Below are 15,002 nucleotides of genomic sequence, written 5' to 3' on the forward strand. Positions count from 1 at the left end.
TGTGAATGATGAAGGCGTCGAGGACAAGATGGAGCTTCAGCTTCATGCGAGTGGGCACGGTATGAGAGGGGAAAAAAGGGCCCGGCAGCTGGAACCGTTGCAACACATTACCGAGCACTCCCGCGACTTTGACGCTGACTCCATCGATTGCGCAACGGGCCATGGCGCACAGCCTAACAGTTCTGATTCCTGTTTGCTTATATTTAGCCCAATTTCAAACTTTCAAATCATGCACAACCGTTATTATTGGTGTTATGTTTATGACTTTTTCTTTATATGTGAAATTAGTTCCGTCATATTGTTTTGATTTCAGTGGAGCATGCAAAGGATGAGTTGTTGGTCCGTGCGCTGTGTGGTCGATCTGACCGTTGAAGTCCCAGCTTCTTCGAGCTACTACGACACGCAAACTGTCATGGACAGGTAGCGGGTTACGTGTTGTCAAATCAGCCAGCTCTGCACATGCATTCATATCCTGACATTTATGTTAGATGTATTCAAACGACCCAAACCTTGAGCTGACCATGGACTTATGGAGGGGCCTGAGCTGACGGTGAAAACTAGCGATGGACTTTAGTGGGAAAATATGCATGTGACTACGTCCAGTTTTCAACATAAGAGGTCAGCAAAAGGTGTACAAAATATATACATGAAAAATAATAATAATAAATAATAATTAATTGTATAATATTGACCAGAAATATAAAACAAAAAATCCCAATATTTCTGGAATCAACATACTTAAAAATAGTAATAAATATTGATTAGGCACCCAAGTATCGTAATAGTATCGAACTGGGAGCATATCGCCCCAGCCCTAGTAAAGAGTGGCTTACAATAGTGCATAGAAACCTTCATGGGAGACTGTCTGCAGATGAGCTTGGATAATCAGTAACTGTGTTTTTATGAGTCAAAATTATGTAATTTCACAACCAACATTGCAAAAGTAAAAAACGGTGCCGACTCCAAATAAGAAAATTTGCTTCACTTTTCAATCTAAAAACTGACATGAAAAAATTTAGCATTTTCAATGATGAGCAAAGTATTTTTTGACTCACAATTACTTGAGACAACTTGGCTTCAGAAAGCTTTTACTGACTTCATATAAGTGAAGTTGAGAGAGGAGAAAAGGAATGAAGACACACAGGTCTGCTGGACAGGAATTGCATGACTAGTTAGTTAGTTACCATTGACGTGTAAAGCAACTCTGTATGACTGTACTTAGCTCCATACCAACTTATCTTTGGATTGTGGTTCTGCTGTTGACCTCATGCACATAACCCAGAAGCAGAAAGCTTCTTTTCAATGTCAATCACATCAGATGCTTTTACAGTACGTGCAAAAAGCAACAAAAAAAAACATACTTGCACTGCCAGACACAGTTCCAGTCATTGAGGACAGGGTGGGGCTTGTCCTCATTCAACTGTCCATCCTCCTCCTCGATCAGGGCGTCTGCCAGTGGAGGAGCCCACAGCTGGAGCCGCTCGGTTGCTGCTAGGATACGGTTCCCTGTGGACACAAAAGCACTATGTTACACACCTCATTCCACGCCGACAACCACGATACACAGACACATGCACGCTGTCACTCTTGTATAACACATGCCACCCCGGACAAACCACAGGGGGCTGTAACAGGAGCCCTGCGTAGTGTGGATTAATCCAGTCAGTCAGTGAATCAGTTAAACACAGAAAGCATTTTGCGTACCTTGGGGGTCCCAAGCCAGGTTGTAGGTGATGGCATGGAGGAAGAACTGTCCTGTCTTTTGCCACTGATAGTTAAGCTGCTGTTAGTGACAGGAGAGCGACACACACCATGTAATGTTATTGACACACAAGTGTGATTGAGCTCACTTCGATATCGATTTTAACCACTAATATGTGTCTGAAATCCAGACAGCCATGCTCACCTTGTGGCGTTTGTTTGGGTTGGCAGAAAGAGGTTCGAAGATGCAGACCGTGTTTCCGTAGGATGCAGCAATCTAAAAATAAAGAGCTGCGTTCATCATCACAACATTACTCACCCCATCAGTGCTTCTGCACAGCCATTCCCACAGGAGAGGGGTAGGTGGGGAGTGCGGGAGAGCAGGATAGCAAGGAGAGGAGAGCATTGGCAGTGCAAGACCGGAGCAAAACGCAGGGCTGAATGCACTTCTTTTTGCTCGGCACAATTGACACACGGAAGAAAGAACGGAAACTTGTGTGTGGGAGTGTGTGTCTGGGTGTGCAGTCAACACTTACCCTGCCAAGCTGGTGGGAGCACTCCACACAGCCCACCTGTATGTTTCCATTCTGAGCTCCCGGGATAATCTGAACACAGTCGAAGTCACTGGCCAAGATCACAACATCACAACCTGAGCCGTAGGCCTGGTGAAGACCAATGTGCACAGGAAGAGGAACCAAATCAGATTTATTGCGCCACAATAAAACAAAATGGTAAATATTACTGCAAAATGCATTAATGCTTTGAATATTATGTCTGGAAAACAAAACAATGAGTCTCATGTATTAATAAATGTAATATTTCTTATTAGTTCATTGCTTTGACTTTCCATCTGAATACATTTAAATCCAATATAAAAATATCAAAAACATTATTAAAAGTACACAATCATAGCACTAATGTAAACATTGCATTAGCAGGGACTTTTTTAAAATCAGGATTAGCACAGAATGGTAACTTTATACAACCACCCCGAGCATTGTCAGGATAAAACTAGCAAAGTAACCGCATAACAGGACAGCAAAACACAAGAAGCGCCTTCACACCTACTCGTGTGCAATAAGTAGACAAACGCAGCAAACACAATTACCCACGCTAAATGGGCGAAACACGCGCAAGGATTTGGATCGCGAGGCGGCGAGGTAAACTGAGACAATGGTGTTCGCTGGCGTTTTTGGCAACCGTGTGCAGAGTGGCAGCAGCAGCAGCAGCAGCAGCACCTGGGAGACAGGCAAGCTGGCCTTGAAGCCACAGTACAGTCACGAATGACGGCTCGTGTCTTCAATTATTCAGGAGAACAGGAGGAGAGGCTGGGAACCACTGGGTCACACAGCGGGGCACCATTACAGCCAGTTGTATAACACAACGTGAGAGCCGAGGACAAAGCTACGGTGGAGATTGTTAAGATCTGATCGTAGTTTAAATACTATTACGGGATACGTGGAAGTCAGGGAGGCCCGTTCTGCGGCATTTGCCCTGCACATTACAGCTGGAATTAAAAGCGGTCACCGTCACGCACTGTCTAGGACTGCTTTGTACTTTGTGTGACTCTCCCATTCACACGCACGATAATATGCGAGTCCCTTCTACACTATTTGTCCGCATGGTAATCTCCACCTGGTGGGTGGGCCCTTGCGCCCGGTTGGCACTGTGAGCCATGTCTGGCTTGAACAGGATGACCTATCATCACTCCTTTGTTCTTTTGGTTTTGTGTGTCCTGTATTTCTTTCAACAGCCACACATCCATATGCACACGCACACGCGCACACACAGAACAAGTGCGGAGGGACGGCAGTACAAAGTTGGATGATTCACAAATAGCAGCAGCATAATACATCATTGGCATCGTGGTGAACATTTACCCAACTTATTACAGATGGGAGATTTAACAGCACGAGCAGTGCAGACTAAAATGCCGTTGGCGTCTTCATTAACTAAGAAATACGTTTATAGATCTGTTTGTTTTTATGTTTGTTTTGGGGTCATTTAACAGGGAATGAGATACTCAACAGACATTACATGTCCAATTTCAATAATAACGATACAATGTGGTCTCTTAATAAACACTAGATTTGAACAGATTTGACTGCATGCATTTACTGAGGGGTAATAGTATTGGACAGTCTGATAGATCTATAAAAGTAAGTCAATTAAGAGATGAGAACTCTTGTGACTATTATTCAACAAAGACATTTTTATTAAAAAGGCAAACGACATTAAGACGTGAACGCCTGCTGGATGCCCATTCTAATACATGTAATGTTTAGCTAGCTGTCAGGATATGTATTTAAGCAGCAGACAGGATTAAGAGGCCACTGATTCTGTCTATGAATGTACTTCTACGACCCTGAAGAGGGACGGCTACTCTCCGGTCAGTCACGTAAGCTGCATACATCAAGAACGTTGCCGCCTTTGGATAAATATTACCTCTCTGTACCACATTAACATTGACAAAGTGCTTACAACTTCGGTGAGCAGGGAAACAACTGCGATGTAATTGCATTGTTCTGTAATTGAGTGACCTGTACTAATTTAAGTACTGTCAAGTGGTTAAATTAGTGTGACAGTTTGCTTGATTTACTTTTGACATTGTTGGGAAGATGCTACCACTATAAAGCTCTCCATGGGCGTACTGATGTCCCAATGCTGCATTTTAAAGTTAGCCAGACATGGGTCTACAGTATGTGAGAAAAAAAGATGTTACTGTCAAATTTGTAAAAAAAAAGAAGAAGTAGTAACGAAACACATCTCACGGAATCACCAATCTGGTCTTTTTTGTGTTTTTAAGCCAACTCTGGGAAACCCCTGTGTCATTATTTAAAGAGCTCAGCGAACTCTATTTCCTCTTTTGTAATAACAGCATTGTTATCCACATGCCATGTTTTTATTACTGATGAGATCTACAGAAATCCATCTTGCGAGAGCACCTTAAATACTATTTGAATAATGGCAACCACTGAGAGTGAGGCAGGGATTTAGATGCTTTTTAGGGTAACTATCATTTAGAAGTAAGGAGTGAATACAGGCATGTGCTTTGAGAATGAAAGTAGATAAGAGGAACAGAGTGAGACATCACTTCCGCCTTTACACCTAATTCCACTCATTCCCTTGGTCTTATGCAATCACAGTTCTTCCACAGCTTCCAACATGTATACCATGTTCATGTTGTTGCAAGCTATAGTAAAAAGCCTTGGCTACAAATATTCTGGCCTCTAGTAACCTGGTCCTTCTGTACTGTATATTCAATGCAAAGCCCATTGCACAGACCTGTACTTTGATCCCAATGTCGACAGGCCTATCATGTAGTATGGGCCTTGTTATTCTCTGCAGCATGACTGAAGCAGTGGGCATTAAAAGGCCAAACAACACCAAGTCCAGCTTTGATCCATCTCCATTCTGCCTGTTGGTCATAACATATCCAACCCAATCAATGGCTGGACTGGAGGCGATTGCAGCAACTTAATGGATCTCAAAGCACAGGCGAGGGTGATAATGTTATTTTTGTCTATATATATATTTTTTTTTTAAAGCACAAAACAGATTTCTATAAAATCTTGTGAACAATTATACAAGAGCTACGAACGAGCTTTAGGCTTGGAAACAAGGAAACAACTCCATCATGTCATCATGTAAATTCTTGATGTGTAAGACACGGAGGTCTTAGCTATAATTCCTTGGTTTCGCTCACATTTCTGCCAGATGTTCTGTTATTTTGAACTATGTCAGGTTATATAATTGTAAAAAGGTTATTCATGGTCGTTCATGTTTTGATATAAGACAAATGCAGCGTCTCTCTGAAGCAATCCAACAACAATCTTGCACGATACACAGAAACTAGAAAACTCAAGACAGGAAATAAGAAAATCCTGTCCGCCTTCAGCCAGCCGGTATCTCCATCTTACATTATGTGACGATGTCTGTATTCTAAACAAGATGCAGATTAAAAAAATGTCTATCAGTAAAATATAATTCGGAAGAATATGGAGCCTCCATGGGAGTGTGTTCTCTCTCCCCCCATCCCTGCTTTGTAGTTCACACGTGCCGTTCTATTTTTAGTGGATCACACATCTGCAGCTCTGCATATCCCACTAGGCTGTTTGAACATTATCAACATCAACCACAGGTCAAAAAGCACTGTAATAGACATAGAAATAGTCCTCATATTATCATCTAGTCTACAGTATTCAAGTCCCACAATGTAACAGACACGAATCATACTTATTACACATAATTATTTGTTTAACGTTGTCAATAATGACAGTTTTGTCATATGACATTCAACAGAATAACCATGTTGGACAATCAAACATGTGAAATAGCTATTTATGATATACTAAAAATCAACCAACATTTCATTGTGAAAGAGAATTTTTTTGATCCTTCTTACTTCTTGTTCCTTCATATTCCTACTCATTGGTCAAACTATTCCAACAGTGGGTTCTCAACACATAACCATGTCCACCACCCACTGGCCTCCTGTACTGGAAGTGTGCAGGGGACATGTGTTTTACTGTCACTCCAGCTCCTTTTCAACATGTCTTTCAATGTCTGTCAATATGCAACAAAGTTGAGCATGCAACATTGTGAAGGCCATCATGTAGGTCAGAATCAAACAGCATGTAGATGGAATGAAGCTTCATGCTTGCTCATTTGAACTGGTGCATGCATGGCAGCTGTACTTTAGGTGTGTGTGTCTGTCTGTGTCAGGGTCTGGCCTATGAGCCCTCGGGGTCAATGTGAGTGTAACTGCATTGGACGTGATGTGTAGTGTTCTTCAAATACCCTCTCAGACACAGAAAGAGAACACCAGGCAAAGAGAACGGCACCCTGTGGCAACCTGCAAGGCTCGAGCTTCACAACCGATTCTGTCTTGTGTTGTTGAGCAGATACAGTATGACCCTCGGTACAAAGCTGCTTGTTTACATTCATACAGTGTTGATCTGGGGTCGCGGGGTCAGGACAGATAGGAAACAACGCCTCTCTATAGTGTAACAGAAATCAACAGAAGGAACTGCTGCACTATAATCCAGGGAACCGGAGGATTCTGAAAAGACTGACGAGAGGGTATCTGTATTTCCATAAAAATAAATAAATCCACCTCAAAACACCACTTGACTAATGGGCAGCAGGAACAGTCCAAGCCCAGATTTGGCAGCCATTAGGCAGGCTCACAATGTTTCTCAGCATGAGGCGTGCAAAGTGGCTGCTCACACATTTACTGAGCATGCATTGGCAGAATTTAGCTAATGCATTCACACTACTTTTGGTATGAACTTGGGTTATCAGGACTAAATAAATCTGGTCCTTGTGATTGACATGACGACTGAAACCTATGTAGTCATCAACAGGGCAAAGATAACGCCAATCGTGTTTCCATATTGAACCAGTCTTAAAATTACAAAGGTAATCCTGTCTGATTTCAATAATCTAATTACACAATGCAAAGTAAAAGCCTATTTTCTCTCCTTTGAATCTTTATGGGAAACAAATCCTAAGCTTCATTTACATGTTATTCTAGAGAATCTCTGTTGTACACACTTTTGAAGGGTTTGCTTCATTGGATGTTATGAACGATCATCCAGCTATCAATAAAGTCATCATCATCCCTCTCCTGCTCTCAATACAAGAGATGACTCAGGATGCGTTGCTTTCTACTCTACTTTGATGCATTTTAGGAAAAGAGCCACACCATCTCTAGGGGTTGTCAACTATTGTGCACTTTGTTTACCTATTTGCCATCGCACAACAGGATGTAATTTGCTGAGGTTGCCAGACCTCAGGCAGATAAAGAAAATGCATAGCCCAAAGTCAATAAACAGTCACAGGCTTTGGTTCAAAGGTAAAGGTGTTTGATCAGCATACAAATGACCTGTGGTATAAGCTGATGGAAGTCCAACAAGCTGTCCGTGTAGTCACTAAAGTCCTAAATGATGACGGGTGTCACCACGTTTTGTTACTTTCAACACCAAAACACTGCCATTCAGCTCATGTGTCCATATATGGACCTCTACGTCATAGCTGGCGCAGCTGATGCTGGGATGACAGCGAGCTGATGATCCGTGGGGAGGGTTTAACGCCAAATGGTAGCGAGCTTAGCTTGTTCCTGAAACCAGACAGATTCTTTTTCCTCTCTTTTTGATATCCTGGAGCGGTGCGCACTTTTTTTTTTATTGTGTGTCAAAACCACAGCCACCTGAAATGTCCACAGCGAAACCTGCTCGGAGCGTGTCTCGTTTGCGTGTGTCAATAATGTTGTGGCTGCGCAAAAAAAAAAAAGGGATTCCCTTGCGGTAATACCAACGTAACGAGATGCAGCTAAAGGTCGTTTGAGTGGCTAGCGGTAACTGACCGTCTCGGGTTGATGAATAACACAACGTTGCCCCTAGAAAAAGAGTAGTTAGGTGCACGGACGTTACAGTTACACATCTGCTCGAGGATGTTAGCTTGTCAACGTCTGACTGACAGTCAAGATACATGAAAAAGGGGGTGGAGGTGGAGGTGTGTGTGCGTGTGCGTATGCGGGGGGAGGTGATAAAGATGCCCCGAGTAGTCTCGACTCACTATTTGTGAATGTGTCGGTGCGGCAGCTTGGCTAGCAAACTACCCAGCTAGCCAGTGCTTTAGCTAGCTAGCACAGCCCGTTCGCAGCCAACGGGACAGCAGCTAGCTAGTGAGCCATTACCTTCACTGGGTGTCATCTCGAGCACATAATATCAAAATAAAACCTCACCGTGAAAGGAATGTCATTCACGCTTCCCACCGAATAGCAGCAATCTCCAGGGTTCACAGCTCCCGTCAGCACCTGATGCAGATGCATTTTCCCCTTCTTCTTCTTTTTTTTTTTTTATTCTTTTTTTAAAAAATATTAAATATTTTAGCAGCAGATGGGTGCGCTTTTATTTATTTATTTAATTATTAATAACGAAGTCCACCCTTTCGGTTTCTCCATCTAGCAGCGGCTGGGAATTCCATCAGTAAACGCTCACGTCGTCCTCGGGCCTGGCGGCGGCGTCTTTTTCTCCCGCAAACGGTCAGGCGGCGGTGTGTTCAGTGTGCGGTCCGTGCACATGTAATTTCACCCGGTCCCGTCATGTATTTAAACGCGTACAACCGGCCGCCCCCGTCGCCTCTCGCTGTCAACACCAGCCTCACGATTAATCGTGAGAGCCGAGGCAGCGGGATCTCTGCAGCTAAACCTGACATGCGCGTTCCCGACGTAGTCCAGGCACGACTGAATGATCATAGAGATGCGCGATCTAGAATGGGAATGTCACCTCCTGGTTTTTTTTTTTACTTAGTGCTTTAGTGTTTTTTTAATACACACCGGTCATTATATTCTCGTGCATATCCCCTCAACATGACGTCACACCGTATTGTGATGATGCACGGTGATTCTTTCTGCACAGCTGCACAGCTGCTCTAGCACTGCGTTTCTATCTTTACGGCGCACCAGTTTTTTTTGGAGCCCCCCTCCCTCTTTCGGCGATTTGAGTTCATTGATCATAAATGTAGGGTCCGGGGTGAAACCATTTTATCAGTGACTGAGAATAGTTTACTGAATGAGAGCAAACTGTTGACATAAAACACTCTTAAACTCTTACAGAGAGCAGCCAAACAGAAACAACAAATGTATGGAACTTACATTACTTTCTTTTGTGGGATAGTGGCCTCATTTTTTATGATGCATATGACACACTATATCTGCTTCTGAACTACACAGTTTAAATTATTTTATTTTGAAACATTTAACTACATTGCATCTTTGCCAAATGCCAATCTCCCAGCCAGGCTCTGCCATGGGAAGCAGCTGGTGTCAAGACTATATGAAATGCTGTGGCAATGATGTCCTCAACAGAGACCAGAGCATCGTAGTTCATTGTAGCCACAACTGTCCTTCGACTCCCTATCTACCCTCATTCATCTCACTGATGAGATTATTACCACACTGCCATTCATCCCCTTTTCCCTTTTGGACCCCTCTTTACATATTCATTTTCAATCTCTCCTTCATTGTCTCTATAGATAAACGATGAGAGGACTGAAAGGGATCCATGGTGGTGATACACAACCAACCATTATGGCATTGTCCTAGTTATTTAAGCCATACTGACATCATCATGCAGGGCCTTCCAGCCACCATGACACACGGGACAGCGGAACAGAAGATTGGGAGGCAGTAGCCCAGAGAGAATGTGACACATCCGCATAAAGAGTGTCAACAACAATGATGGGGCACACTCATCCTGTAGCATGTGTACTACTGTGTCTGTCCATTTAGTATTTTAGTGACTACCATATTTTTTAACTGCGAGTGTCAGACTTTACAGCTGTTCTGGGCCTTATGACTGATGCAAAGTAGATAGCATTGGACAGAGCTATTTTGAAGGGGGGAAATAGATAGATTGCTCAAGATATTGTTTCTAATACTTTAGTAATTAGGATCACAAGATAACCTAACGACCAGACTCTACAACAAGTTATTTGTAAGCTGTTATCACAGCATACTCCCAGGATGACCAGCATTATGTAACCCGGATAACCAACCAAATTGAACGTCAGTAGAAATCTTGCTATTAAATCTGCTTCTTTCTACTCCTTTGGCTTTGAATAATTTTAAAGGCCAGACCCGTTGTCAGGGCATGTGACTGAAAGACTGCGAACGAAAGTAGTTATCTGAAAGCACCTCTCCCTGACTGCGAAAATAATCTGGCAAAGATACCTCAAAGGATTTTAGGGTCCGTTTATACTCCTCACCTCTTTCATCAACTTGGAACAAAAAAAAGATAGATGGCATTCCTCTTTATGTGTGCCTGTGATTATTCTTGCGATGACTGAGGCTATCCACTTTAGATTATTAAGAAACCGGAGATTCATCTCTTAAGTGCCAGCGGTAGTCTGCAGTTGGCCAAGAGTGCTGAGATCACTGCAGAGAAAACGGAGCCAACAAAGACGTATGTAAGGATAATCTATTGCTACAGCACGAGGAGAGGTGTATTTAGTGCAGGAAATGAGTGTGTGCACTGTAAGTGTGTGTGAGAGAGAGAGAGAGAGACACGTTGCAACTGTGAGTAACAGCGACTGCATGGATATTGCAGTATCGGGCTGGGAGAAGGTTGATGCCGGGTTTGTAGTCCCCGCGGTGCTGTTGGGAGACAGAGCCTTGATCTACAGAGAGCAGAATTAAATGCATTATAGATTTTCTCATTTCATGGATGGCTGCTTGCTGGAGGGAGCTCCGGTCCGGCCCTGGAGTGCAAGACATTCTGCTCCCCAGGACAAAAAAAATGTAATGGAGCATCTTCCCAATCTTAAATAAATAAATCAGTGCATATTGTTCAAGTTATCAACATGTGCAGTGTGAGTGTCTTTGTTTTCTGCCAAAGCAGCACACATTGTGCATTCACAGTAAATGAGGAAAAGGGAATTTCAATTTCTATAATCAGTTTAAATAGTATAAATGAGGAATCTGGTTTTTTTTGCAATCTAATTTTACGTCTAATAGAAACACCATTTATAGTTTTGGCTATTTGTGATGACTGCCGTGCGTACAATTTTTTTCAAAGAAATGGACCAGCAGGGAGCAAAGAATAACGAAAAAAAATGATTCAGAGTTGGTAGTTTAGAATTATGTTTGGTTAGAAATTATTAAATAAACTCACTGTGATGTTGGCAAATGATGCCATCAGGGCCCAGCAGAGCGACACAGGATCTATTATGTTGATTTGTGCTTTGAAATGTAGTAATAATAAGTTATACGAAGAGAGCATGGTGGAAGATTGAAGATAGCTTTCAGAACTGCTACTAAATTACCCTGCTAGCTCTACAAAAAGACACACTGGTGGCTGCTATGAGTCATAATAACGACATCTAAATATTTAAATTCTCTTCTCCTGAAATCAGGTGATCTGATCAGGTGACCTTTTGTCCATTCGAAGTGTTTTCAACTCGTCCGGTTTCATCATCAGCAAATTGAAGCTCAAGAAAAACCAACATGAGTGACCTGTCCGCTGTATGTGATGTGATGCATGAGCAAAAATGCATGAAGGACGACGTTTAATCTTCTATACTCTTTATTCGTTCAATTCCTCATTAGCTGCTTTGAAAGGAGGTGAAATGATTCGTGTTAATGGCAGAAAAGCAATGTTGCATTCTAAAGGATACGACTCTTGGACACGATTTGGCACCAATCTCCTCCATCCGCTCATGAGGAGTTATGGAGGGCCAGTGAAGTGTTCTTCTGTCTCCTCTATTCATGAACAGATGTGTGGTACATGCCTCCAGTCTCACAGCATGCTGCACGCAGTCTCTGAGTCTCATGGCTTTATCGTCTTCCCTCAAACATTTCACAGAGCTGAGAGATAACAACTCATGCCAATGGAATACAATTCGTGAATAATTTAACACAGTTTGCACGAATCTGCAAAGAGGCACCAAAGAAGATTTAAAACGCAGGATTGGAAGCAGCTTTCACTAACAAGTGACATGTCTTCCTGTATACATCTATATGGATCAACTCGATAACTAGTACGTTATTATATTTAATGATGATGTGTGAACACAGGAGTAAAACAGGTCAGGTTTTCCAACTATAAGCAGTCGAAGAATAAACACAATCATTATTATTCATCTATTTTCAATCTTTAAGTCAAACTGTGTTTTGCCTTAAAAACAACAAGCGTATAGGGAAGTTAAACATTTCATAACATTGTCATTAAAAGTTCACAACAGGCGTATGAATTAGCCTTGAACTTTGATTGAATGGGAGACTTTTTTTGAAACAATTTTTGTGGAAAGCAGACTGAGAGCCGTGGGCCGGGTCTACGCCCGCTGGACACTTTTTAACCTTGTTAGCTTTTTGTGTGAAAGAATACAAAAGTTGCAGCGTCACTGCAATCGGTCAGCAGACGGCGTACTTGGATGAGCACATTTTGAGTCAGGCGGTTAGCGTAACGCACATTGGTCCTTTGGTCCAGAGTATGTCACACCTTCTTTACTAGACTACTACGATGTAATGTTTATCACACTGCAGAATGCTGCCGTAACAATTAGTCATCTGACTCACATTGCTCCAGTGCTTGCCCCCTATTGCTTCCCCACTGAGAGCAGAATTGGGACCTCTTAAACTCAAGGCCACCATTTCAGGTCCCTACTAAAAATAAACTGAATTGCTTGATAATATGCTCAAAATGAATAGACTATATCTCTGTATATATATATATATATATATATATATATATATATACACACAGCAAGAGGGCTGCGGGTTCAATTCCCAGTCGGAGCGGTCCTTCTGTGTGGAGTTTGCATGTTCTCCCCGTGGCAGCGTGGGTTCTCTCCGGGCTCTCCGGCTTCCTCCCACAGTCCAAAGACATGCTGCAGGTTAATTGATCTCTAAATTGCCCATAGGTGTGAATGTGAGAGTGAATGGTTGTATGTCCCTACATGTGCCCTCGATGGACTGGCGGCCTGTCCAGGGTGTCCCCTGCCTTCGCCCTATGTCAGCTGGGATAGGCTCCAGCGCCCCCGCGACCCTAATGAGGATAAGCGGTATTGAAAATGGATGGATGGATGGATGGATGGATGGATATATATATATATATATATATATATATATATATATATATATATATATATTTATATGCCCAATATATATATATATATATATATATATATATATATATATATATATATGTTTGTATACTGCAGTGGTGTAAACATCAGTATGTTACTGGGTATATGTAAATAAATGGAACACAGCATAAATTGTTTTATTTCCTTTTTATATTTTCTCAGGTAACTTTAACACATTTAATTGAATTTACATGTCACTGGCCATCAATCAGACCTCTGGGCATGTTTCCATTCAAAGAAAACCATAACCCATTTGACAAGCTCAGGTCCGTATTTAAAGAAATTGTGTTTCATTGAGGAAGGTTCTCATGAGCTGTGCAGGAGGAAGATGTCGGTGCATGTTTGAAATGCCCTCCATGGTGTTTGATGCTCGTCTTGCCTCCGACGCCGGCGGCGCTCGAGTTCAAGGTTGAACGTTATTTTTCTTCAAATCGAAAAGCGCCGCTGATGGGAGCATGTATCTCTGAGCAGAGATGTCCCAGTTCCAAAGCATCATGTCACTGCTTTTTAGGACTAAAGGAGGCCATCATGTTTTTTTCTATTGTTGTTCCCAAACTCTGGCAACATCTGTGATTACAAATACAACCAGAAGCAAAATGTCCATATAGTTCGACTCTCAGCTGGGGGACCTTTGTTGCATGACATCCCACTTTCACCCCCCCCCGTGTTTCCTCTCTATCACTACACAGAACAAATGATCTGTTCTGTTCTTCTGGTCCATTATAGTGTTTAATAATACCTGTAGTTTAATGAATAAGGCCCTCGCCCCCTTATTAGAGGTGTCCTTTAGTGTAACAACACCTGCTTTAATACATTTAATTTCTGCTTTGTATTGCACCTTGTAACTATTGTCTTAAAAGTCATTTATCATTCATCATGAAAACAAAATTAGGCTATTTTTGAATTGTTCATGGTGCTAATGATGCTCTGGTTTATGTGACTACATTTTAGATAGAGGGGCTGATGATATATATTTAATATATGTTGAAAATCCTCTTCAGTTTCAGATCGAGAGGGCCTCTGCATGGAAGGATGCTTCTTGTTTTTCTTCTACTGCGGAGGAAAGATTGCCGCTGCTCCCAAGTTGCGATTCCCATAGTGGGTTCATTTGTTCTTTTATCAGTCAGTGTTTTCTATCAGTGGCTGAGTGTGATTACTCCTCTCTCCTCATCATCGCGACCTCAGTCATTTCTCCCCCACCATCACACTATTTGATTTTGGTGTGAATGCGTTTTAACCTCATAGGCGCCTGCTTCACCATTATTACACAGTTAGTCTCATCCATTGTCACTTTCTCTCTCCCCCCTTCTCTATCTCTGTCGGGCACACACAGGAATCCTGCTCACACACTCCCAGAGATTTTTGTGTCTGCAGAGATACTGAAGATTGATGACAGCTATTCCAGAGCATCGTCTCTGTCTTGGACTCCCCTCCTCCTCCTCCTCCTCCTCCAGCTCTGAGGAAGGTCAGCCTCTCTTACTGTGGTTAAACTAGTCTATCTGTCTCTCCTGCTTTTCCTGTCCAGCCAGCCTCGGGCTCACTGATGAATCGCTCACACCGGCAGTTGTTTCAGGGATGATTCACAGCCGCTGCTGTTGTGCGTGTGTGTCGATTATTTCCTTTCCTATTCACAGGTTCAGAATCCTATTCAG

The 15,002-nt window shown here is 42.4% G+C and overlaps 1 protein-coding gene across 4 annotated transcripts in view; it reads right to left on the reverse strand.

Annotated features, from left to right (window-relative positions):
• The window catches only part of dmxl2 (Dmx-like 2), a 37,740-nt gene extending 28,857 nt beyond the window's left edge, over window positions 1-8,883 (reverse strand). For all 4 annotated transcript variants that reach the window (XM_034559368.1, XM_034559360.1, XM_034559352.1 and 1 more), the window contains exons 1-5: window positions 8,450-8,883; window positions 2,238-2,363; window positions 1,907-1,978; window positions 1,705-1,783; window positions 1,362-1,506 (exon numbers count right to left, since the gene is read on the reverse strand). In XM_034559368.1, the coding sequence (XP_034415259.1) occupies window positions 1,362-1,506; window positions 1,705-1,783; window positions 1,907-1,978; window positions 2,238-2,363; window positions 8,450-8,536 (509 nt within the window). In that variant the 5' untranslated portion in view covers window positions 8,537-8,883. The remainder of the gene's footprint in view (window positions 1-1,361; window positions 1,507-1,704; window positions 1,784-1,906; window positions 1,979-2,237; window positions 2,364-8,449) is intronic.
• Between the last annotated feature and the right edge of the window lie 6,119 nt (window positions 8,884-15,002).

The sequence above is a fragment of the Cyclopterus lumpus genome, chromosome 3, assembly GCF_009769545.1.
Source record: "Cyclopterus lumpus isolate fCycLum1 chromosome 3, fCycLum1.pri, whole genome shotgun sequence".
Classification (NCBI taxonomy): domain Eukaryota; kingdom Metazoa; phylum Chordata; class Actinopteri; order Perciformes; family Cyclopteridae; genus Cyclopterus; species Cyclopterus lumpus.